The sequence below is a fragment of the Filicampus tigris genome, chromosome 3 (genome assembly GCF_054856515.1).
Source record: "Filicampus tigris isolate MCC_2025a chromosome 3, RoL_Ftig_1.0, whole genome shotgun sequence".
NCBI classification, from domain to species: Eukaryota; Metazoa; Chordata; class Actinopteri; order Syngnathiformes; family Syngnathidae; genus Filicampus; species Filicampus tigris.
The window spans coordinates 5,333,695-5,360,357 of NC_141219.1; the positions used below are offsets into that span (position 1 = coordinate 5,333,695).

Below are 26,663 nucleotides of genomic sequence, written 5' to 3' on the forward strand. Positions count from 1 at the left end.
ACAAAAACCAAGTGCAAGGACAGTAGAGCTCAGATTCGCCCCCCAAAATCCCCTTTCCTTAATCGTAGGTGCGTTGGGAAATACACTGAGCGTGCACTGCTTCACTCCGAAGGTAACAGTTCAAGCACAAGCTGCTGATTGCTTTATAAAACAGGCTGCCTTCAGAAATTAATTGGAGCCTCCCTGAAAACACACTGTTCATTTCCAAAGCACCCCATTTTGACGGTAGCAAATAAGTTTGGGTTGGACGAAATTCTGCTTCTAGCTATTGAAAAGTTTTCCTTTTTAGTTTAAAAAGGCTTACCTTAACTAGAATCCTGCATCGCATTGTCGCCAAAGGTAGACGCAACATGCTAGCGGCGGCAGCAGAGTTACATTACACTATAGTTGGCATGTCTTTTTTGTTTTCTAGTTCTTCTTATTCTGCTTTCATTTCTTCTTCTACTTTGTTTTGCTGGTTAGCATGTACTTTTGGTGCATTACCGCCACCTTCTTAAGCATGCTATAAAGAAGGCAGCCACTGGTGGTAATGCATGACTACTACTACTACTTCCATTTCTTCTTATACTCTCTTTTGGCAGTCGGCAAATACATTTGGTGATTACTCCCGGTGGAGAGAAGGTGGCGGTAATGCGCAGAAAGTCAACACGATTAGGGAACGGGGATTTTGGGTGCTAGTCCAAGCTCTAATTTTAATATATAGAAGTCGCACCTGAGTACAAGTTGTAGGACCAGTGAAAATATGGGAAAACAGGTATGAATTATAGTCAGAAAAAAATACAGTTTTCATTTTTGTATAGCATTTATCCATTTATTCACTGCAATCATTGTGTAATATCCTATTTTTTGTCATTTTCATAAACCCATTTCATTATTTATTTTTCCAATCGTTCATTTTATTTATTCACCTTTTGAATACTATTGTTAAATTTTCCATCATTTATTTTTTGTGAGTCTAATAAATGAAAAATGACACTTGATTATCGGCAATTATACTGAGCATTTCGTCGAATTCTCTTTTCTCAACGCATCAGTAGGTGTCTGGCCTTGAAAAAAAAGAAACAGTCCCGTCACGCCCCAGGAATGATAATTCTATATTACTCGGAGAAGAATCACCACCACGGCACATCGGGACTTAGCAGAGCCCGAAGCAGTTGTGAGGAGCCCATCAGTTGAGCGGTGACTCACTGTGCAAAGAGTTGCTGGAGGCTGGCGTGACCCCGGAGCGCTGCGACGGCAGCGGGCGTGTGGCCCTGTTTGTTCGGCAGCCGCGCCGCATCCCTCGCTCCCGGCTGCCACAGCAGGAAGTGCGTGACGCGCACCAAGCCTCGCCGGGCCGAAAAGTGCAGCAGCGTCTCACGCGGGTGCAGATCTACAGGAGAACGGGAAGGGTGAAAAGGAATGGAAATTAATACAGTGGACAGTCTGTACCGTTATAGTTTTCGGTATGGAACATTCAGCACGTTACAGAGGTGTACCCGCGTGGAATATATTACGTAAGGAACGGGAAGTTTAAGTGCCTCGCACTCAGGCCACTACCCCGCAAACAATTACAGTGCGGCGCAACCTCTGGCTAGCAGACAGCATGTCAAGCGATATGATTTGGATTTTTTTGAAACAAGTCCATGTAAGAATGTCAACAAATTTAACTGAACTGCACCAATTTCCGTGAAGAGGAGTGGTCAAACATTAAACCAGGAGCTTGGCAGAAGCTTGTGGAAAAATCTACCAAAATGGCCTAACTGAGGTGAAAATGGCCAAGGGACATGTAACCAAATATTAGCATTGCTGTATGTATATTTTTGACCAAGCAGAAAAAGAACATACAGTAAAAAAAAACAAAAAAACTTAAAGACCACTTAACACGCTTGAGGTTGTACACTACGACTAAAGCTTGACTGTGTCCCTGTCTGCCTGACAGAAAACGACTATTGTGCGGTCTGACGGGGGCATCTGTCACCGCCGCCGCCACCCATCCATCTGACGCCATCAGTCACTTGACAGAGCCGATAAACGTGTCCCACTCGTCTTTCATTGAGACGTTGACACACGGCGAGACTATGACCGTGGCGTCTAAGAAGCTGTCACCTGTGGTCACTTAAGGAGTTTATCTGTGGGGCGCTGAGGCCTTCGCTGACCATGTCACTGGATGAGGCGTCTTCGGGAAAATTTGAGCTTTCAAAGCAAAAGGTCCTTACAGACAGCATGCTAACCATTCCTGACGTTGTTGTTTAAGATTATTTTGCCTGTCTCGGCCAAACGTTAGGACTGATCCAAATGTGTATGGCTTCCATCAGACCGCGTGGGTGGGCGGAGGCAGACATCTTCCTTTGATTAGTGATCATTGCTGCATTTTGCTGTGCTGACAATTCTCATTTGCGAGCCCCGGCTGCATTTGGTCACTCTGGTTCTTGAAAGCATTTTTCAAGTAGTATGAAGTTAACAATCACAACCATACCAATGTTTTTGTTTTTTATTACTTTTTTTCTCTGAATAAAATGTGTTTTTTTTTGGGTAATGTTATGACTTTTCTCATTATATAACCACTCATTTAAATTATTAAAATAACTTTTCCTCTGAGTCATTTTACACTGAATAAGCATTCTTAATCATAAGGTTTTCTCGTAAAAATAAAACATATACAAAAAAAAAAAAATATTCAATTTAGAGGATGGATGGATGAAATGATGTATATTACTACTAATCTTTTAATTGGAAAAAAAAAATTTTTAATTGGAAAAAAAATTCTCAAAATACTGAAACTGAAAAAAAAATCCCTTTTTTCTAGTTGTAAAGGAACATTACAACTTTTTCTCCAATACTTTTTATTCTTGAAAAATAAATATTTTCCAGATAATAAAATATATCGCTGGCGTCGGGCCAAAACCTCATAAATCACATTTTGGCGAATTTTATGTTTTTTTTTTTTAAATCTATACTATTGGTCTGTCCACACGCATGGGAGGTATGTTTACACATTCTTGACCAATCTAAAGTGTTGAAAAGAGCTTGCTTTCTTTCACGATGCAATGCTAATAGTTGACCAAATTTGCCATTTTTGGGTCTCCTGAAAAGTGACTATTTTGCAGCTAAAAGGTTTTGGCCCGACGCCAGCGATATGTACCACGACTTTTTCTTCAAAACACTCCTCTCGAAGCTTTTCTTGCAACTTTTTTTCCTAGAAAAAATAAAGGCTATTTTTTGAATTTTCTGGGAGTTAACTGTTTTACAAGTCATACCGGCGGTGTCGGAGCATTGGTTTCCTAGTAAATTCCATTCCGGCGGCAGCGGGATATGGTGGAGGGCCAAGGCCAGACTCTCGTCCAGACGCTCGCACTCTAGCAGAGGGATGTGACACTCATCCAGGAGCAGCGCCCCGTCCAGGCCATCTGTGCGGCCCACCGTGCTAACCTGGGCGGTAAAGCATACAATGCTGAAAACATCATTTCTGTACTAAAATGACACAGGGTTGGCAGAGGGCGGGGAGGTTCAAGGCTCACCAGAAACTGGGCCATATCAAAAGCCAAGTCCTGAACGAAGGTGAAGCGATGCTCCGCTAAAGGAGCAACGTGAGACGGGAGCATCGTCAGCTCCTCGGAGGCCTCCGGGTCGCTGCGAGTGACGGCGCATAGGGTGACCGAAACCTCCTCGCAACAGCAGTGAGCTGCATGGAGAAAGGAGACAAAAAAAAAAAAAAAAAATGGCCAACATGAGTTGGGTTATCAAACACCCAAGTTTTGTCGTACAACGATTTGGATCATCTGCTGAAAAAGACAAAGATATTTCCTCTAATATAATTTTCAAAAATAAGACTTTTATTTAAATTATTACATTTTTTTCTCAATCCATTTCATTTTCCCTCATGGTATTAGTTTTTGTTGATTTTTTTCCCCCTCTTTTTCTCTCAAAATGCTACAAAAAAATATGACTCCATTACTACTTCCTCGATAAATATTTACAAATTATTCTTGGAAAAAAAAAAACTTCCTTATGGTCATAAATGACATACTTTTCCTCACAAAATGTCTTGGTCATAAGATTTTCAAAAATTCTAGAAAATTCTTGCAAAACTGACTTTCTTTTCCTCCCTCATAGTAAAACATGTATTCTTTCAGGTATTGTTATAACTTGTCTATATAAAAAATTTCAAGTTTTTACAATACAAAACAACTTTATTTACATAGCGCATTTCACAAAAGCGAAGGCTGTAACAAGCGCTTTACATACAACTACAAAATAATAACACATGTGAATGCAATAAATGAACACAAAACACTATATACAATAGACACCGGAAAACAGCAGAAAACTATCAGTTTCATGTCGAATCACCAGCCAAAGAATAGAAATGTGTCCAGTGAACAGGGTGAGGAAAGAGGATTAATCATTTATTCCATCTTCTTTCTTCCTCTACAATAATAAGACCTGACTTCCTCCTGATGGCCTGCTGTGATGGCAGGCCATTATAAAGTCGCTCTGATGATTGTATTTGAAAGCAGGAGAGCGCAGAAGGACTTATCATCACGGGGCATCTGTGATTATGACGCTATACCATTTTACAGTACGCGATATCTCCCTCATTAAGGCTCTCTATCTAAGCAGTAGTGCCCCAATTTAGTTTTTATGTTAACCAAAGACAATTGGGGCTAATCTGATGACCTGATCACTTGATTATTACGTGACCAAAAGTAGCATTTACTAACTTGCAGTTCAAAATGAATGACAAGAGTGTGGAGAGCAAAAAAAAAATATATATATCTTTTTCTATAATTAAACACATCTGCACCATATTTTGGGCAATCCTGTGAACAGATGGGCATACAAACAAACGAGCAGATGCTCGTATATAACGTGGTATCTATTAAAATATAAAACAATTAATTGGTGACAATTTTTTCCACCAGAAGAAATAATGAAAATGACACAAAACTGTTGCCATCCTTTATTAACTTTACCGGCATACTTTAAGCAACTGCATTAAGTTCTTAACTGTCATACAAGTGTAAAAATAAGTTACATAAACTGTACAATTCTAAAACTGACTTTATCCCTTTATAATATGACTTTTTTTTTTTTATGTAAAATTGTACTTGTAGAAAAACAACATACTTATTCAATGAATATGTTACCTTGAAGTAAGAATTGAAGTCATAATTGTAATGAGGGGTGTGGCGGCCATCGGCAATTTTGTGAAAATGTCTGTGTCGTGGCCTGTCGAAGCGCATGACGGCAAACCCCCACCCATCCCTGCTGGCGATTAACTTTCTGAACATGATGTCCGCCGTCCGCACCCCGTCGCCGATTAACTTCCAAAGCATCACGTCTGCCGTTTAAGGGTTAACTTCAGAACCGGTAATGTTAAAAATTTCTTATAACATTCAACTTTTCTACAAACAACTTTTTTCTTGTAACATTTAAACTTAATTGTAATATGACTTTTTTCTTGTAATTTTTTTTTTTTTCATGATGTTAGACATTTTCTTGTAGGATGACTTTCTCACAACACCAACTTTATTTTTTCTTGTACAATATTATACGTTTTTTTTCTTTGTGATATTTCAACTTTATTCCAGTAGACTAAGCACTGGATCCTCATTTCACAAATGTCCAGGTTTACAAACATGAAACAAAGAAAAGTACGCTTGGTCCACGCTTTATTTTCAGTTTATGAAAAGTCTTGAACTAGAACTAAACTGGAACGTATTAATTGTATTTTTATTCATTTCAATGGGAAACCTTACCTCGGTTCTCGAACGTTTAGGTTGGTGATGTCGCAGAAAAATTTTATTCATACACCGAGGTTCCAGGTTTCCATTGATTTTTCTCTTTTCAGCGTGCCGTTAATATGTATTAATTGTATTATACGGGCGTGGTGAAAATCGGTCCAAGTGTCTTACCGGGACATAGCGCTTGCAGGGTGTCATGGCCGCTCCTCAAGGTGCTGCTTAGGTGCCTCTGCCTGCTGCCAGCAAACAACAGGAAGTAGTCGGCGGTCGCGGCGGCGCCCTCCTCATCCACGGCCAGCTCTTCATCGGTGAGCTGCACTGTGATCACGCAGCGGCCCTGCACGCATGGGCGGACACATAAGTGCTCTATAACAGTGTTTCCCAACCTTTATTGAACCAAGACACACATTTTAGTGAATACAAATCTCAAGGCACACGTCCAAACAAAAACAGTCAAATAATGATGATGACTCACAAATCGATTTACTGTGTGCATGTTTAATTGAACACAAAGTGTATATACTCTCAGAAAGCCATGACTGTTTCTGTTGTATGAATGGCAACAGGTGGCTAAACAGGTTTGTTGTGCCCTTTGCCATCGAATGAAAGAACATTTAATTGCTCTGCGCGTCACTATACGTCACTGACAAAGACAGATGGACAAAGATAGATTTGGAATTAATAAATTATTTTCAGGAAAATTACATGAAATTGGTTCATTTGCCTCCGGCAGCCATGATGATGGAACTGGATAAGCAAAAGATTATTCAAAACAAGTGTTGCTTTTTGTTTTCCCCCGCCTTCTGGAACTTTCTTTAGTTCTCATGTTTATTCAACCATTTCTTTCCAGCAAGTTTTTTTTTTTTTTTCCACAAGCATTAACTAACACAAAAAGTAGGTGTTCCTTCAAGGTTAAACTTCACATTTGTCAAAACATAATGAGTACTAGTAGTACTTGTACTACAGTTAGTAGTAGTAGTACTAATACTACATAATAAGCAGTATAGAAACTATCTCGGGTCAAAAACTTGCAACTTTGGTTAATGGATACCGTGCTTTTGACAATGTTCGGCACGATTGTGATTTCCTTCCACCTGGCTACTATCTCGTAATACAGAAAACAATGTGCCATGTTGTCTGCTTCTTAGCGGCAATTAAATTCGCTAGTCGCAACTTTGGAAAATAGACGCTAAAGCAGTTTGAAAAGTCGCTAAATATAGCAAGCCAATCAGTAAGTTTGCAAGACTGACTGCTTTTTTGAAACAAGCACTCTCAGTATCATTGTAACTAACAGGGAAAAACGCAAGATGCACAATACATCACAGACACATTACAACTTCCTGGTCTCCACCTTGAGAATGTCACTATTGTCTTGTACCTTTCAACCTTTGACAGACACTTGACAAACTCCAAACTTATCCCACGCTTTGCTACACTGCGCAATATCTGCCCAAGTTGTTGATAACCATAAATGGAAGTTAGGAAAAGTGCTGGCTTTTAATAAAATGAATTCATTTTCAATCAGAGACACCAATTACATTGTGCTGTATTAATTTTACCATGCAGATGCTTTTTTTTTTTGTGACTGTTAATTTAATTACGTTCCCCAAAATTCCAAATTGTAAAACTTCAGGGGTATTCAGCACTAAGTTTCCACTGTACCTATTGGCCGAAATAAACGTTTGATGTCTTTTAAAGTGTTGTTGAGTACTATGATTTTTTTTTTATTTGATGTGCTTCTTTAACATTTATCATAGTTCATAGTACAAAAGATTTATTGTAGTCACAATGACCCACCCCTTCCCCGAACAAAAATTTAATGTTACTCCTTTTTTTTCTTCAAGGGGGAAATTATTTCAAAACATTCAAAAAAAAAAGAGGTTTTTGTATAAATGTTGTTTTTAGAAAAATATATATTAGTACATTAATTACTATTTTAAAAGTTGCATTTATGGAGAAAGACATTGTACTTACTCATGAAAAAATATATTATCTTGCAAGAACAAAGACTGTTGTAATCAGATAGCAAATATGTATTTTTTAAGGCAAGGTTGCACCTTGTTCTTTGAAAATAATCTAATACATGTAAAATAAATCTGCTTACATTCTAATACAAACATTTTTATTCTATATTTTATACTAAGTTCCAAGTCTTTTTTTCTAGATTAAATCTTTTTTTTAATTATTATTATTACTATTATTATTATTATTGTTATCATCATTATTTTTATCTCTATAAAGATTTTTCTTTGCAGTGAGGCCTTAATAATGTGTCATTTGTTCTGGAATTACTTCCACTTGATCAGCAGTTTTACATTATTTTTACATTATTATTATGACTTTTATTTAGTTTTATTTGACAGCAGTTTATGTCACATCTGTGACTGGAATGTTACATTACTATTTAACACTGTTAAGTTCGTAAAGCTTTTATGATGGCTACAGTTTGACCCTGGAATGTATTATTGCCATGTTGTCCTATTGGCTAAAAACAATAGACAGCTTGCTTGGACTGCATTATCCACAGTTGCTAGACTGTCTGTTATGGCATTGTCTGTTGCATGACAGTACTGTTATTCAGCCAAGAATACGACGTAAAAAACACACATGCGCGCGCATGCTAGTTGTTTTTGTAAAGTCACAATTGACTGAATTGTGTGCTTGACTACCACTCAGAATGAAGCGATGTCACCCGAGGGCATGGCGAGCAGGAGGCGAGAAGGCAACAGAAAGGGGACGATTGTTTCACCATGAGCTTCTTTCCAACGGGGGAACTGCAACTTTATTGACACGGGGGAGGAATAATAGGGTCATTTTATCCCGTCACTGTCCCGTCGCCTACCGATGCACGCAACTGCCGCTTAGCGCTTGGAGGTCATAGGTGCTTCCTTCTCTTATGTAGCGAGCTAGCCTCAGGGCTTGTTTCATAGACAGGCTTGACAGTAGTGCCAAAAGAGTTTGGAAAAATGTCTGCAAAGACGCAAGTGGATCAATGGGAGAGGGCAGAAAAAAGTCCTCGAGTTATTCGAGTACTTCGGTTCAAAAATATGCTCAGGGCACTTTTTCTCTTGACTCCTGTCGGTATAATTTCATCAAAGTTCACCTCAATTTCCTATAGCGTAAATCATACTGTATGTTGTCCTTTATATAAAGGTCACGGCCAAACGCTGCACTCTATTTTGCCTTGACAGTTTTGAGATGTAAACAGTCAATGCCACACAATCAGCCAATTAGTGACTGTCACAGGTGTTCCCGGCACATGAGATTTTGAAAGGCGCACAATGAACTATTTTGCTCGAGAGGCTACATTCAGTCATTGCCGTACCTATTCTTTTTCATTTGTTTGTTTTTTTTTATTTCTGACCTAAAATGATGAAATATTTATTGAAAATATGACTACTGAGAGTATGTTAGTGACTATGTACCATTACTTATTTTCTTTTTTTTAATACAAATTTGGCCTCTGGGGTTTCAAATTAATTTCCCGTGACTGTTGAAGTACACTCACTAAGTGACATTGTGACCAATCAGTGGTGCCGCTATAACGACTGATGCCCGTACAGCGCAGCATGAATGCAGGACTCAAACAGAAACCCAAATCACTCAGAGAGGAGCCGACAGAGCAAACAGAATCGCAGATGTTGAACAATCAGAAAAACAAAACAATCAAATGAACAACACTAAGCATGATGCTAGGTGAGGCATTTCTTCTTATGCCTTGTGACTACGTATTGTTACTCCGTAATCAAACACTTAAGTGCGCAAACAAAGTAGCTGAGTCATCATGAAAGTATAAAATAGTATGGTAAATATGAAACAAGCTCATGTTAAACACTAAGTATGGTGGTAGTGTGACTACTGGCAACGCATGACCATGTATTTGTACACCAGGCTACGCTAATTAAGGAATAAAGTCAGAATTAGAGTAACTTGACCACTTAGTCATACACCACATTGTTTAAAACAACTCGAAACAGTTTCTAACCTTGAAATGATCTATGTCAGGACAGTTGCAGCTCGAGGACCCGTGTGCTAGGTACAGTAACTGCTCGCTATGATTCTACATGATTGGTAGTACAGACAGATAGGGCGTGCTGTGTCAAACACACAATTTGGCAGTCAGCTAAAGGTTTGCGCGGCGCCGCGCGCCAAACGGCTAGCGGCAGACTTTTGGTATGTGAGGGGAGTCTTGCGGTCTCAACCCGGAGGGCCGAGTAGTGAGTGCAGTAAATGAGATGTAGAGAGGTGGAGGCCAGCAGGCATGACATTGTCTCCATTAAAAACTCATCTCTTATCTCGGGCCCAGATTGGAAATTAGGAGGTTCAGGCACTACTGAGCAGATTGCTAACTCGCCGGATTTGTGACTCTGCACTCCATGCCAGAATGAAAACATATTAGTGGGGAAATAAGATCCGCACAATCACAAGGAATCAGTGATAGCCGAATCCATTTAGGAAAGCAGTTGCTCAAATTATTCCTGACAGCAGTGAAACAATATTTTTCCTCAGTTTGTTTTGGCCTCAAATTAATATCGGCTCACCACAAATAACATTACCAGCCGGTGACTTGTGAAAACAGAGGCTTGAGCAGAGTGGCTATCGATCCGACTGTGATGACTGCATTTGTACAAATGCATCAGGAGGAATTGCTCGAAATAATAAGCGTCTGTCATCTTCCATGAGTGGCAAAAAAAACAAAAAGGGAAGCAGGGGACAATTACACCAAAATGATTCAGCAAAAACAGAAATGTTAAGCCCTGGCAATTACAAGGCCCTCTTGAAATGGCTACGTATCACTTTGGGGGGTGGCTCAATGAGCCCCAAAAACTCAGTTAATCGACATTAAATTGGGGGGATGCATCTGTCATATTGGGACACATAGGAGAACTCTGTTTGAAATTGAGCAGGAAGTCGGACTTTTGGGTTTAAAGCAGGCATTCGGGGATCCGTTTCAGAGCTCCTACTAGGGCTGTCACTACAATGGACATGAATGAGCCAATTTAACATTTTACATTTTTGAATAATAGTTCACACAGAACCAATAAGATAAGGAATGTAACTGCCTCACACTCAAGCCACCTGTCTACGCCGTGACCAAATACAGTGCAGCTCAGCCTCTGGCTCGCATCATGGCAAGCTATATGTTTTGGCAGTACGTAGGGCTGGGGGGTATGGCTGAAAAGTATATCACGATATGAGTGTTTCACATTATATATTGATTTTTTTTTTCCTTTTTTAACCATTGAAAATAATGACTCGGAGAAAATGAATTTAGGTTATTTTATTTTAACTTAACCTTTAACACGACGTCAACTTAACTATGAAAGAGTGAGGGTTAATATAAAGATTAAATAAACACTGTTTTAATCATAATGTGCTTAGTAGGTTCTGGGAGATATGTCTGGAAAATGGTCACAATCTAATAAGTATTTCATATCAGTCAATATTGATGATTATTGATGTTGTTTTAAACCGATTTAAAAAGATCAGACCTGAAATGTTCGGCTCTTTTCCAGTGTCTATTGTATATAGTGTTTTATGTTAATTATGTATTTCATTTTACGTGTTTAATCGGGTTATATCATGCATAATATTTTACATCATATTTTATTGTAAGAGTTGTACTGAGTCGACTGGTCATTTATTTGAACGAAGTTACACCGCTCGCTTGCTCGACGCGAGTATAGCGCAGTGCGGCCGGGCACGCACGCATGCTCCGTTGGGTTAGCTTCTTCTTCTTCGTTGGTTTAGCAGCGGATGTGCGCTGCCTACATCATTCACCATGCCGCGATAAGGTTTGTTTTCAATTTTTTTTCTATCGAAGGTTTTATCGAAGGCATTGTCTATTGATATCGATTTCGCCCTAGTGTATCGGTCTGTATCGTACTGCCCTAGCAGTACGTCTAATTTGTTAACTCGTTTGGGAAGGCATCATGCCTATGTAAATACTAATGCAGCACAAAAAATAAAAATTGCACTGCACTAACTGTAACATTTGCATATGCAAATGGGGGTTTTTGAAAGGTAAAAATTCACACTTTTCTGTTACTATTACACTTTTCATTTCATAAAAATAAAACAAAATATGGCTTCTTACGGGTTTGCATACTTAACACACACACACACACACACACACACACACACACACACACACACACACACTCACATACCAAAAGTAGGAGCTTGGGGTTCGCACCAGCTCTTCTTTTGATGTTGCCCAAAAGTAAACCCAGCGCACCCACCCACCTCCCGCACCAACCCTATTTTGCAGCGCCATGATTAGCAGGTCAAAATCCCAGCAGGCCACTTTGTTAAGCGCTTATTAGCAGCGGTGAGCTCAGTCACGCAGTGAGACGAGCTCGTGCCGGAACGCACCAAATCCCCACTCCCAGCCCCCGCTACACTTTGGTTATTGCAACAGTGTGATGTGATGAGAGGGCTGCTTCTACCACACTTTTTTTTTTTTTTTTTTTTTTTTAATATTTTGGAGCATGAAACTCATTCATCACCTCAAAAACTGCATTTGTGTCAGAACACAACTGCATATACAGTACACAATATTGCAAAAACCTTGCAATCGCGCAGTACAATTAGTGAATGTGAGTAGCTCCTTTCACACTGCCCGTCAAAGCTGGCTTTTCCTGTGACACTGTTGTGTGTGAAAGGTAGCGATAAGGGAAGGGGGGTTGGTGGGGTTAAGAAATCAACCAGTAAATTTCTGGCTTCCGAAATGGAAACCGAGGAGTGACGTTAAACATACGAGGCTCATATTTCCCGTTTTTCTGAAAGCAATTGTGGCTGTCAAACGCGCATTTTCTCATCATCTGTCTCATCTAGGAACAGTTAAGAGTTGGTTTAAGGGAGCTCTGATGCATTGCGATTGGAAAGGAGGACTATATCTGGTTGTATATGATTGTTTTACGATTACTTTGTTTTGCGTATATTATGTCCTGTGAAGTGTCAAATACGTAAATGACGTGTTTGGCGCAACATCCCGTCAATGTGGCACATATCTGCATAATGCGTTCAAGTGCCATTCACATTATTTGCTCATTTGTTTTATTTCTCCTTGGGGCTCCGGGCCGTGCGTTAAAACCTCAATAAGAACTTCTCTCAAAATGCCTAATGAGGCAATGAACCTGAGTGGTTCCGCGTGAAATCAGAGCGCCACTGTAAACTGGAGATAACGTTGCCGAGAGCAGAACTCTTGTCCCGGACTTATCTAACTTCCTCTGTGTGCCTTCCTTCAGCCTGCAGAGTGCGAGTGCCCGGAACGCTTCAGCAGGGCACTTGAACAGAATGCTAAAATTGGATGAATGAATTCCATTAACGACAGTAATTCGGCAACTAACTCTGGGGAATTGGTTTGTGGTCAGTTGTTGGGAACTTCCTTCACCTGAAAGGAGCCTCATGTGGCACAAACACTGGGTAGCAAACCACCCCTCCATGCAAATGAAATATTCGATTCCTGTGAGGTAAGCATTTCATAGACTCGGCCAAACACGTTAGGAAAAAGCAAACGACCATGACATTATTCGAATCAAGTTTCTTTTTTTGCCTTCTGGGATTTGCGCTTTTTTTCCTGGTGCCAAACATTTGCAAATGTTTTCTAAAAGCCATTTCTTTTACCAGCATTAACTTGCATCAACTTCCACAGACAGAATAGGAAAAAAAATATTTTCAGATAATTTGATTAACTGACAGAGCCACTATTTCTTGCTGGGGTTTGGTGGTCACCATAATTTACTTTTTTTTTTTCTTCTATTTAGTTTCAGATTCCAACTTCAGCTGAGATGGATCGTAGCAGACCACAAAATGTTTCATATTCATATAAAGTGCCTTTTCCCGTCTGCATTTGAGTCAAACAACATTCCCAGGCCACTAATTGCTGTTGGTGTTTAGTGGTCACCGTCAGCAACTAGATATGAAGACTTTGTTGGATAGGGCAGTATCAGAGTAGCATTCTTCCAGTTGCAAGTCACCCTCTCGACTGCGTCAACAGAGAGCCATCTGCTATGCTCTCCGACGCTACGCTAAGATAAAAAAAAAAAAACGTGTCAAATTGACAGTTTGTTTACATCACATCTGCATTCTGGAGCGGAAAACCCGGGAACATTCCTTTACCGGGTCTTTGTTGTATAAACATACCCAGTGACGCTATGGTATGCAATTACAACTCAATATACTGCTCTGGTTACAATATCTAGCTACATACAAAACAATGGTTGTTGACGCAGATTTTAAAAAAAGCTTCTGTGAGGCAAATTGGGATACTTACATACAGTGGAGCTTGCTGGGGAGTGAGTTTCATGTCCCTGGGAACTGTAAAGGTAAGAGACAGAGGCGGATGAACATTTTACACCTTACAAATTGCATAATGTATTCATAAAGTAGAAAAAGTTAACAAAGTGCGACGCTTCAGAAAAGTGAAAAAAAAAAAACCTCACTTCAATAAAGGCTAATGTCCATACTTACAAAGAATACTTAGTACCTCATACATCTCCAAAAAGCAGTTCAGAAAATTCTGAGACATAATTTGCATCCCATTCAAATATTTTGAATGAATAATCAATCTATCCATCCATTATCTGAGCCGCTTATCCTCAAGTGACTGAAAAGTGAAGCCCGCCTATTCCTAGCTATTCACACACCTTGTTGTTTTGTGGATTCGATGCTCACCTATTTGCAAAAAAGTAGTACCCTGTCTGCAGTCTTTATGCGCGTCCTATAATGCTGTAAAATGCCACAAGATGGCGCCGAAATCCTGGCTAACGGGAAAGTAGTACGGTAATTAGCAGAGCTGGGCATTCCGTCTGTGACGGACCGGTCCGTCTATCCGTCATTGGCGGACGCCCGTTTTGCTGACATTTTAAAATAGACGGATTAAGCATAGACGGAAACCCCTTTTTTAGTCCGCCATTCGTCTGCAGTCCATCATTAGTGTATTTTTCGCGGCGAGGCTTTCGATGGCCACGGCGAGCGCAGGTTGGAAAATAGTGAGCTGTGGTTGCTTGGGGGACAGATTTGAGTGAGGGACGCTGCAGACAGATGACGAATAACGGATGCTCAATTTTTAGTAAAATGCCCAGCACTGGTAATGTTACTGAGTGAGTTAGTGGGGATGTATTTTGGGACACCCGAGGTACGTACAATTTCACAGTGAATCCTCAAAAAGGATAATCAAATTTTGACGCCACGCTCCGCCCACATTAGACTGAGATGGATTTAGGCATCGCCCTGGGCGAATTAGTTAGTCACAGTTTGTAAAAGATAGTCCTGAAAATGGCTGCTTCAAACCAGCATAGCTGAATTCCTGTTTAATTTTAGGTGTGGGTCCTTTAAACTTTTTTCGTGTTCTGGCATAATAGAGATGTCCACTCAGTTTTGTGTCACTTTCAATTTTTATTAAAAGCCCATTTTTATTCTAACATTACACGGTGCACTACTGATGTATTCATACGCATACGTGGATTTTCATAAGGATACTAGTGCTTATAAAACAATGGTGAGTTTCTGAGTATGTTAAATCAACTAAAAGGGGGAATCAAAATAAAACAGAGCAATTCCAAGAGCGGTATGAAGGCTCATTGGATTGTTATTGCTACACGTATTATCCCGTCTTGGCCTAACGTGGCTAAGCACTTGTAAATCAATCGATAGTACGGAGGTTGTACAGTGGAGGCGTCAGAACATTGCTGTTGACAAGGTGAGTTAAGCTCGACCTTGGCACTCATCTCAACACGGAGGGAGGGTTAACACGGTGCAACACACATGCACACATCCGTGGCAGACCACACACTCTTGCTAGCTAGCCAAAACCACCAGTCTGTGTTGGCCTTGGTTCGTACAGGGACAGCTGACAGAAAGAAAGGGGGCGATGGGTGAGGGGGTTTGGCTTCAAAATTAGGCCAAACATTTATTGCGCTGTTAAGGAATTGTGCCGCCTTCTATCATCAGCGGGTAAAAATAACAAGACTAGGTCCTGTGACTTGCCACCATCAAAACACGCTTGTATATGGCTTTGCGCCAAGAAGATCAGTTAGCCGGATTTACAAGCTCACATGTGATCTCGGGGAGACCCCCATCGAGTTTCTAAAAGGGTTGCGTTCACAAGACACAGAGCTGGCGTTCTCCTCGGTTTTCCTTACTGTTCCCTAGCACTTAAACGAGTCCTCGCTGAACTGAGTGGTTAGCGCCGAATAAATCACATGACTCTCCAAAACAAGGGTGCAGGGGAAGACCACTAAAAAGGGTCTCGAACCCATTTCTGCGCCCAATAGTTTCGCGCTTGTGTGTCGAATAAGTAGTAACCGCCTCCTCCAATGAGAATTAGATGGATCAGGTAAGGGGATAATCAGCGGTTCTAATAATACTCTGGAGTCTAATCCGCTTGCCTTAAGTGCACTGGGACAGATAGCAGGTTCTTTACCGCATACATAAGTTTGATAAGACTGTCACACAATGCAGCTCGTGAGGCTCTTTTGTTTATTGATTGCAAAAACATTTGTTTTTAATTGGACATAACTTATAATTTGGGTGTAACGTATGATTGCGTACGTGCCTTGGTTTCAGGTATCATTCCAATCACACGATAAAAAAAAAAAAAAAAATCTTTTTCCGAGTTCCGATTAGGATTAGGATTAGAAATTAGGATGGTATCGGTATTTTCCCATCCCAACAGAAAACATTTAATGTAACTTCCAAGCAGAGTGAAACATGAGAACACAATGGAAAAATTTAAACGAAACATTACTGTAATCATTGCAACACACTGCTTTGCCTTTTCCACTCACTTTTTTAACATAAAATATGAACATGCAGTTATCCATGTAATAATTAGGTGATTTTGACGCAAAAATAATCATGAATAATAAATTCAAAATGACTTCAAATGAAATGCAAAATCAACAATGAAAACTAGGGATGTCCCCATCCGATCACATGAACAGAAGACAGATCCGGCTTCACTGTAAAATATGTATTTGTAGATGCAAATGACTAAAGTTGAACAGTTGGTTGCTGTAGACTACGTTGTTATGCCCCTCAGGGCGCCTAAGCACTGACTCTTCCGGTCCATCTGGTGGTGAAAAGGAGACGAGAGGCACAAAATCCATGTCGTTTATTTACACTTCCAATCAGCACGTGAGGTGGAACAGGGCCTACTTGTTCACACTTGAGCCCAAGTAAAGACAAAACTTTACCTCGCGCCACCGGGGAATAGAATGCAAAGGGCGGAAAAAAAGCGATTGTCGTCCGTCGGGTGTGCGTACCAACTGGCGCGTGCCGACACGTATGAAAAGAACTACATTTCCCATACATTTGTACAAACCTAAGATTTTTCTTAGCTACATTAACGATTTAGAATCGGTGCAATTTCTTTGTGCTAAGATCTTTGCGGATGATGCTAAACTTTCCGGGTTTTTTTTAGGTGTTATGATGTCAGCAGTTTAATCCCGTCTGATTTGGATGCAGTTTATCAGTGGTCCTGCAACAAACAGCAGGAAATAGCAGCTGAAAAATGCTTTGTTGTGCATTATGGCTACGCTAACCCAAAATGGGATTTTCAGATACGCGGCATTAGAATTTCTTGTAGAAATGTTGTGACTTGGAGATTGATTTTTCTGAAAATTTGAAGTCTTCTCATCATCGTTTGTAGGCTTCTTGGAAGTTAATTTTATTTTTGCAAATTTTCACAATCGTAACATTAATTTTCTTATGAGAGTATCCCAAGTTTTTGTTAGACCCGGATGCAACAGAGGTATGGTCACCTTATTTAAAACAAGACATTGAATTAGTTGAGAGAGTGCAACGCGCCCCAAAAAAGGCAAAGTGACAATACATTACACAGCTGCAGGTTATTATAAAAACGTGTGTTTGTAGAGAGGAAGATGTGTAGCCACAAGTGGCTTCCATGGTCGACATTTCAGGTTAAGTGGGAAAGATGCATCGCGCAATGCCTGCAAGTACTAATTTAGTGAGACATTAGTTTCACCGTGCAGGCCCGTATGTACGCTGTGAGACAATATGCTAGCACTGGCAGCATCAACGTGGTAGCTTCTGGGGCGGCGGCAGCGGACGTGCCGCAGCGTGTCTCCCAAACAAACAAACTTTTCTGCAGCTTCTATAGGTACCAAAATCGATCCAAGATTCTCTAAACCACCTGTCCTGTTCCGTCGCTGTTGCTGTAGCCTATCGAATGTGCCACTACACTGTCAGTGACTCGTTCCAAAATGCCCAACCTAGTTTCTGTAACCTTTTGTTCAGGTTTAGGGAGGGTGGAGAATAGAACTAGAACACAGTGGCTTGATTGGCCGTCAAGAATTATCTCCTTTTGTGCTACCATGATTCATTTGAATGGGAAGAAAACAAAAAGTGCCATTAAAAAAAAAAAAACAACAACAAAAAACCTGTGCTTCTGGTTTACAGGTTAGATAAATGTCAGTGCACCACCCTGTACGGTGTGGAGATCATTTTCTTTGTTTCATTAATTCTCAAAAGACACGCAGTCTCACTGGTATTCTACGCGGAAACATGACTTGATGCCATAGGCGGCAATTAATGTCATGTTTTGCTAGCCATTAATCTTGCCAGGCATGGAAAAAGACATTAAACTGATATTTCTCTGCTTCAAAAGTAATTATAGCAGTTAGTCGACTGCATCATATCAAGTTAACCTTCTAAAAACAATACCATTTTAACCAGGTAGTCACACAAAACCCGATTACTGGTCTCCGCTGTAAGTCTGTAACAGAAGAAGTATGGGAAACGGCATCCCTCAAGGCCACCCGACACCTGCCTACCGAGATGAAACCGCCCATTAAGTCAAACGAAGACTGTGGGTGCAGCCAGCCGAACAGCAGCCAAGTTATGTTTCAACTTCAGTCATGTACAAATACACGATAATCATGAACGAATCAACAAATTGTCAGGAAAAGAAAGCTGGAGTGCTACTGTTGATGGATGTGGAACCACTGTGTTTATTATTTGTCTTCCGACCAGTGAATTGCCTTTTTTGGACACGACATGCCCACATCCTTGTCAAAATGTGGGTATTTTAGGAGTCCTCAAAACACCACCCGACCGCACCCCCCCCCCAAAACGCACTCACGAGCGGCCTCTAGACAGTTGGGGCGAAAAAAAACAAAACAAATTAGCTGCTAACACCAACAATTAATGAAATTGGGTCGACCTGTCTATCATAACAGGATGCATGAAAAAGGGTAAATGACATGCCCGAAACATTCTGGGCGAATTCCAGGGTTGGTACTTTGACAAACTTACAAACGTTAGTTCAAGTCTGCGAGAAGAATAAAACAGTTTTACGCCTACCCAAACATAGTCAGTTTGAGGCGAAAAACATCGCACGGCATCAGAACTGGATTGTCACGCAGCACAAGAAGGCATGTTCAGTAACCACTGTGGTTATTGTTTATTTGTTTTTTTTGTTTTTTTTTTATTGTTTTATATTCAGGCCTACAAGTCTTTCAAACCATTATTTACTGTAATTATGACTTTACAACTGTGTTAGTGTATGCAAGTGATTGCGTACAAAATCGGGTTGCATCACCACCTTAGCAATGAAACTCGATCGTGAACCAGGGGGCCCTTGTATGATTTGAGTTAAGTACGAATTAACGCAGCTGAAAATATAACCACACCCGTTGCTGAAAGAGTCAGAGAAATCTGAAGGCCAATACAATTTCAGGAAGCACTTTTCAAACTGTGATCAAGCACTGTGATTACAACTTCGAAGTCCATGTACACAATAAAATGTTCTTCCACATTGACAACGTTGAGAACAGTAGTTGTGCAAAGCTCACAAAGAGTTGTCCAATGGGTTTTGATAACTACCCCAGACCAAAAGAAAATGAACCAGACATCTGATCACATTAGAGAACACCAGATAGGTCCTGATGACAGGAACCTGTGATAAGTGGCAAGACGAGTAACACGCAAAGAGGCCCAAAGAAGTATGAACCCAATCTGGGGCGATCAGCATCCAGCGGGAGCAGCTGGGTTGCTGTAGAGGTTCTTGAAGTGCGACCAAAATTGAACTCGGTATACTGGACTGTGAAAAACCATACCAAGGCTGTCATTTAATTATTTTATTTTTTGGCCATTATATATTTATTCCGACTATTTCCCGAGGTAGAACTTGTCCAAGAGATTTTATGTGATACTATACATCCAACTTTTTTTTTTTTTTTTTTTGTCAAATACCTTTCTTGACGTTTTTCAGTTATGGGATGGGTACATTCGGTCAGGAGACAACAATAATAAAAAAAGACACATTCAACGTTTTGAGTGCAAGAACTAACTCAAATTCCACAAATTAATTTCTTTTAGGGCTCCCATGTGACGATTTTGTAGGATTTCTGCGATAGAGGGGCTATGGACGGACAGGGAAATCTTAACGGTCAACGCAATACAAGATTCCTTCCAAATATGGGGTCTGACTCACCATGGAAAACATCTACAAGGTGAATTCCTGGCTAGTCACCGGTCCCAAACTGAGTGGCAACATTAGCAACGCCGTGTGACTTAAAAACAAAAAACACTGGTGGTGTGTAACTCAATGCGGTTTGATGTTTAACCCAGCGTTTGTTTAACCCCGCTTCCTGCATCCTGCACTGGTTAACCAGTAGTTAGTGGCGTTGCGACACGCATCGGGTCAGACCCCTGCGACGCGGTGACCCTCCTGGTGCTTATTTTTAAGGCCCGCCGTCGGCTCTGTGGCTAAATTAGTTCGAGCGACGTCAGCACCTCGGGGGCCCCGCTGCATCCAGCGCCGTTTAGATAGTCACGGCTGTTTGATTTAATCAAACCTGCCCATTGACGCAACCTCCTCCCCTCACCACCGCCCCCAAATTGCACAAAAGCGTCCTGTGTGCGTACAAACGGCCAGCCGACAACACCGGGCCTCGGGATGAAAGGTCTCCTCAGTGTTTGCGGTGACAGTTATTACCCCAGCCAGCTGAATCCAAATACCTGTCAGCCCAGATAGCATTATCTTATTGTGAGACGCACACGGGGGGGGGCGGGGGGGCTTGGCGGCCCGTAATCAGGGCCCGGGCCTTGATCAGCGCTCCTCCACAGGTTGGATGCCATCGACCCGACCCCCACCTTTTGTGTCCACACCATTCAACCGCGCAGGCACTTTGTGGATGTTGCTAAGCAAACAGAAGAGTCGCCGCCACGTTTAGGCATGGTTACGTCTGGGGAAAGAATGTGCATGATATTTAGAGGGACAAGTAGCTTTCGGGCTAGCTACGCACAAACCTGCGTTATTATTGTCTTACTGTACATAAATGAGGCAATTTCACCAAAAACCCAAAACGGCAGACTCCCTATGGTGGCACAGCTTAGCGTCAACAAACTGTCCAGTACAGCTGTGCCAAATTTCAGAGCAATCACAAAAGATCTTGAGGAGATCTTGGTTCTGTTCCTGATGTGACACAGTCATGCTATGGCTATTTTCAAAAACGGTAGACTCCAATACCCCACTGTCGTACAATGGCAACATGTCTGTTTTCAACTAAAACATCCCCTAGGACGCTGAAATTACGGTAATCATAATCACCATAATCATCATCATCATCGGCATCATAATAATAACTGAAGGACGTTTAACAATAACTTTGTGAGGGTAATTGAAACGTTGATTATGTCAGGCGTCATAAGTTCAACGAGGAGAAGTTAGCGTAGGCGACTGGCTATTAGGCAGGGAGGTGTTGACGCCGGAGAAAGCAAGGTGACAGAGCTGGGCATCGTCAAGCCGCCTTTAACTTCTGGGTGGTATTTCCGGCCGAGCCACGTGGTCCCGGTCCATCCCTCGCGGGCAACAGCCAATCGGCCTCGAGAACATCATTTTCACGTCACGCGCACCTCAAGCAGACACGCCACCAAATAAAGAAAAATGTCAAATAAAAACAACAGACGCACACACACAGCGTTGTGATGGGTAAAATAAAAACAAAATGGGACGCGTCATTGCATCTGAAAGGTATACAACACTGTTTCATTTATCTTTTTTTTTCTTTGGCTGGCTGCGTGTCAGGAGTGGGGCACCTGCATGTGATGTGGTAACGGTAAAGTCCGTTCTCGACGCCGTTTGGCTTACTGGGACTGAAATCTAGACGGGAATTCATAGACGAACTAAAGCATCAACGAATGCTCTGGCTATTGGCAGTGGTGCAAGTTAACAGCTGATCAGCTTGTAATGGCTCGCCACTCAACGTAAGGTGCAGTAATGACATAAAGATAAAGAGTCCTTTAAATGGGCAGCATTATTCGCAAATTTCTGTTGTTTGGGGCCCAAATGGCAGTGTGCCTGTTCCTCTATTTTGTAACAGTTAAGATACTGTTTTTCATAATGGTAATTTGGCCTTGCGCTTCAAATCGCTGTTTTTCATGTACACAAATGGCCAAACTGATGCAATTCTCAGCCGAAACGCTGATAGAAGCGCTAAACCCCCTTAAAGGTGGTAGAGTCAGGAGACGGCTGAGTTGCAGCAAAAGAAAGTGGTGGCGAGTCCCATTTGTGAGCTAATAGGTTTAGCGCGGCCGATCCCGAGCGGCCGCCGACCTGTGTTCCCGCGGCGGGCCTGATCAGATTAATACCACCCTACGGTAACGGCTGCCTGCTCACGGTTGGGCAAAATACAGCTTCGCCTCGCCCCCGTGAGCCGCTTCTAATCAACAGCGATGAAAACTAACAGCACAAAAAGAGCATTACCATAATGGCTTGTGGTTTGTCGGGTATGTGTGTCAGTACCTCAGAACCATGTGTTTGTGTGGCTTGGCTTCACCCGCCGATGCACTGTGAACCCTCTGGGGTCTTGGCCAAAAAAAAAAAAAAAAAAAGTGACGTCCGGATGACAAATAACTGTCAAGTCGGTCTGGTTGTCGTCATAGAAACCGCCCCAAATCCAGACGGCCGATCTGTGAAGCCGCTGTCGCGGCCACCTCCTTCTCGCGCGCCACCGGCTCACTTCCTCTATTTGAGACCACGCCACAATGTTCACAGGAAACTCTACCCAAAAGCACACAAGACCTGCTTAAAACAGGAAATGAATGTGTCGTCTTTAAGGCCTTCTCTCCTCTGATTTATACAGATGACTGAAATCTGACATACGAAGCCTGCCATCTTGCGTTAAAGCGGCCATTTTTGGGGGGCTTTTTAGCCATTCTCAGGGGTCCTTCAAGAATGAACTTGTCCTAAAGATTTGGTCAAATTGCTACTGAATTTGAACCAAATGTACAAGGCAAAAGAGTAACAATGAACTGAGAAAAAAGAAAGGAAGTTTGCCATTTTGGCAGTAAGTTGTCATTTTAGGGTCGTTCTGGTTAATTACAAAGGCCCTTCAAAAATGAACTTGTCCAAAAGGTTATGTCTAGGGATGTTCCGATCAGGTTTTATGACACCGATACCGATCATGCATGAGTGAGATCGGCCGATCCCGATTCCGATCACATGGAATGCCTGTATATTTTTCCATTTATTTATGGTGACCGCTATTATGCAAAATTATCTGAAAAAAAAAACAGGCATATTATTGCCGTAATTTTGACAAAAATCTATAGATATTTTCAAAAGCAAGAAGAAATACAAAACCGTTGCTGGCACAATACAACAATTACTCAGTCACAAAGATAATTGAAAAAACAGCTTTTAGTCACAGTTTTTTTAACAGAACAAAAGAATCAGCAGTCTCAAAATACTTAATTATGCAAAAAGTCCAATAAATAACATTTCACCTAAACATTGCATGGTTCAGAATATAATCAAAGTAGAAAAAATAGCCACATGCAGGTTTCACTCGAATAAACTATTCAATGAGTTCCTAAATTGAAACAACTTAGGAACTTGTGCATAGACAAACTATCTTGTGCATTTGCCAACGAGAAAAAAGTAACACAAGTACTGTGTGGCGAAAAACGGTGTACCAAAATTGCAATTTTTGCTCACATATAATAGAAGCATTTTTTTTTGCACCAAATCACCTTCAGGTAAACTGAACAATATTTGCACACTTTGAACATTTGCGTGCCACGATTTAACAAGACTACCATTTTCAAATGTGAATATGTTGTTAAAAATATGAGCAACAATCAATTGCTGCTGCAACTGCGTATAAATCCCGCACATAATGGAGGGACTATACAATTACATGGTGTTCACAGTCATAAGAGCCATCGAAGGAAGAAACCGTGATGTTGCCTGCGACAAAATTGAGTTTGATGCCGCCATCTGAAGGCTAATTTCATGCTATGCGACACTTTAGCAAGTAACCAGAGAGAATGCACCGTGTCACCTAAGTGGGAGACAATTTTACAACCCAGCCGCTAGCACGTGTTGTTATGAAATCCGTGAAGTGTTATCAGTGCACTGTTGCCATGCAACGCCGGTTGGACTTTATTCCTTTGGAATATAATCGAGGGAGGTTGCGCAAAACTTCCAAGTCCAATAGAAACGTTGGTAGAGTATTGTGGGTGGTGGAACTGGGGGGGGGTATCGATGAGACCTTACCCCACAGATTAAGTGGCGGCGCCGGCTGCGGGCGGGCGGGCGGACGTACCTCTTTCAGGTGGCGTTCATCATAAGTCCATTAGAGAGAGCCGAGCAGGTGTGTTTACACTGCAGGTATCCGGGCATGTGAGCTCTCACCGCGACTAAATGTGGCTTTGTGCGAACACGGGCGCTAAGTCTGATCACAGCGCTGATGTCACGGGCGGGCGGGTGGAGCCAGCGAGCTGCGGGTCAGTTTAAGGCCGAAATGCGGCTTTAAAAGGGTGGTTGTGAGCAGGTTCACGCAGGAACACACACTGCGCCTTTTGCCAGTCATCGGTGTTCCAATGAACACGGTGAAAACCCGATTCGCTTTCCATTATCGATGCTGCTTATTGATCTGATTCCTTATCGATTCTCTTTGGGTGAGGAAATGAAGTAATACAAATGAGAAATGATGGATGGCATTAACATCATATTTATGATAATACGAAAGACGATTCTGCTTAATGGTGGGCGATATGGACAAAACTTTATATCCTGATATATTATTAGGCGCAAAAAAATCAATGAACGGGTCCATTTTTTTTCTTATTCCTACACAAGAGGCACCGTGATATAGGCGAATTATTTTTTTAAAGCATTGTATCTTGAATAGTTTATTCGAATTGTACCGGGTGTTTATTTGATAGATTTAGCGCTATTATGCTAGGTTCAGACTGGACATGAAATATCAGGGAGCGTCGCGTGTCTCGCTTGCTTTTCTTCGTAACGTAATGTAATGTAAACGGTAGTTTGAACATCGCTAGTTAATCTGCCAATCTGTGTTATTACTTTGGCTAATGCTAAATGCTAACTTTGTTGGCAATTTAACAGCTGTGAACAAATCAATGCGATAACCATTATCTAAATTTTTTGCCCGGTGCCGGCAACTACTGGAAGCTGCCACTGTCGTTTACTTGTCCGGTCCGTTTGGAGAAAACTCAAAGAGGTTTTTTTCCCATTTACTGAACTCACATGTGGCCAACCTAACAGCACCTTATCACTTATCGTCATGACAAATCAATTTACACTTGATCCAACTTCCAAGCATGGGTTGATTGACTGGTCATTCCTGGAGACAGGATGATATAATAGAAAAGCGACTGTTGTGTTCCCGTTTTGGACACGTGTCTGAAATTAGTGTAGTATCAGAGCTAACAATACCGCACATCAAAATAAAGTTATAAACAAAAGAGGGTTATATCGCACGGTAGACATTATATTAACGATATTGGCACCGTATTGGAAAAGTACGGAAGCAAAATATACTGCTTGTATGTGATGACATTACTGATTTGCGACACAAGTGAAATGAATACGCGGCATTGTCAGGCAAGTAAACAAATGATCCTTAGGCATCCAATTGCTAAACAGGTTCTCAAAAACCACCGGTTTACGCTTCCCATCCCAAATCACCATATACAGTACTTGTCAAGAGTAAAACATTCTCAAAGCACGTAACCTAGTCTCTGCACAACCGACTACCGTATTCGGCAAAACTGGTGAAAACACTCCTTCTGGCACACATAAATGACGGACGAATAAACGAATGGCCCAAAAGAACTGTCCGCCATTTTCCATGTTACAATGGAATGAATGGAATGTGAAGAAAACTGAGAGTTTGCTGGCTCGGTTCACTTCAGTCATTGCATTTAATCAATTCAATTGCATTTCATTGGGTTCTCGAGTGGATTCTGTATTCTGTTTGCTTTGACTGCTTCAAAGATGGAACGGCGGGAGTTTTGAGCCACCCAAAAGTCAAACTGACAGCATAACTGAAAACCTATGAGACGACACGCTCGCCATACGATGGCAAATGGAGCGTAATTACAAGGCCGGGGAAGCGCATGTCTTCTCCATCACGGTCAAATGAGGGGGTTGGCGGCGATGAGAAATTGGCCCAGGCTTCAGCACTGAGCTGCTAGGAGCTGCTATGTAGGAATTTTCAGGAGGCCAAACCGTGCCCTTTTATTTCCCGCCGTCACATTCCTGTAAATGTGCATTTCTGTATCAAAAATGCCAAATAAAGACATGTGCAGAGGACTACGATGCTATTTAATGCATGATATCATATCAGAGCATGTTCCAGATATAGATTTTACACAATGTTGACTACGGACGGATGGCAAAAATATGTGCTTTGGTATCTTCCCTGGTTTTGTTTCTGTTCATTTCACATTGGGCACAGTGAGGGAACGATTATGCTTCAATAAAATTGCTTCCTTTCTTTTATGTAGACGGAAAAGCATTTTTTTTAATGAACAGAAAAATCTCCCATTTTTTGAGGTGGTACTTGGTTTAAAACGTTTAAGAACCGCTGATTTGTCAACAATCCAAAAAGGAAAACATTTTTAATCATGCATAACATCATGTGTCTTGCTTTCTCA

The 26,663-nt window shown here is 41.3% G+C and overlaps 1 protein-coding gene across 9 annotated transcripts in view; it reads right to left on the reverse strand.

The window, feature by feature from the left end:
• akap13a (A-kinase anchoring protein 13a) overlaps window positions 1-26,663 on the reverse strand; it is a 94,482-nt gene that overhangs the window by 65,146 nt on the left and 2,673 nt on the right. For 7 of the 9 annotated variants that reach the window (XM_086025249.1, XM_086025251.1, XM_086025250.1 and 4 more), the window contains exons 2-6: window positions 14,005-14,048; window positions 5,898-6,063; window positions 3,501-3,664; window positions 3,240-3,411; window positions 1,189-1,372 (exon numbers count right to left, since the gene is read on the reverse strand). In XM_086025249.1, coding sequence (XP_085881375.1) covers window positions 1,189-1,372; window positions 3,240-3,411; window positions 3,501-3,664; window positions 5,898-6,063; window positions 14,005-14,037 — 719 coding nt within the window. In that variant the 5' untranslated portion in view covers window positions 14,038-14,048. Of the gene's footprint in view, window positions 1-1,188; window positions 1,373-3,239; window positions 3,412-3,500; window positions 3,665-5,897; window positions 6,064-14,004; window positions 14,049-22,500; window positions 22,656-24,304; window positions 24,400-26,663 lie in introns of those variants that run through there. The other 2 variants (XM_086025244.1, XM_086025245.1) reach the window with 2 other exon arrangements.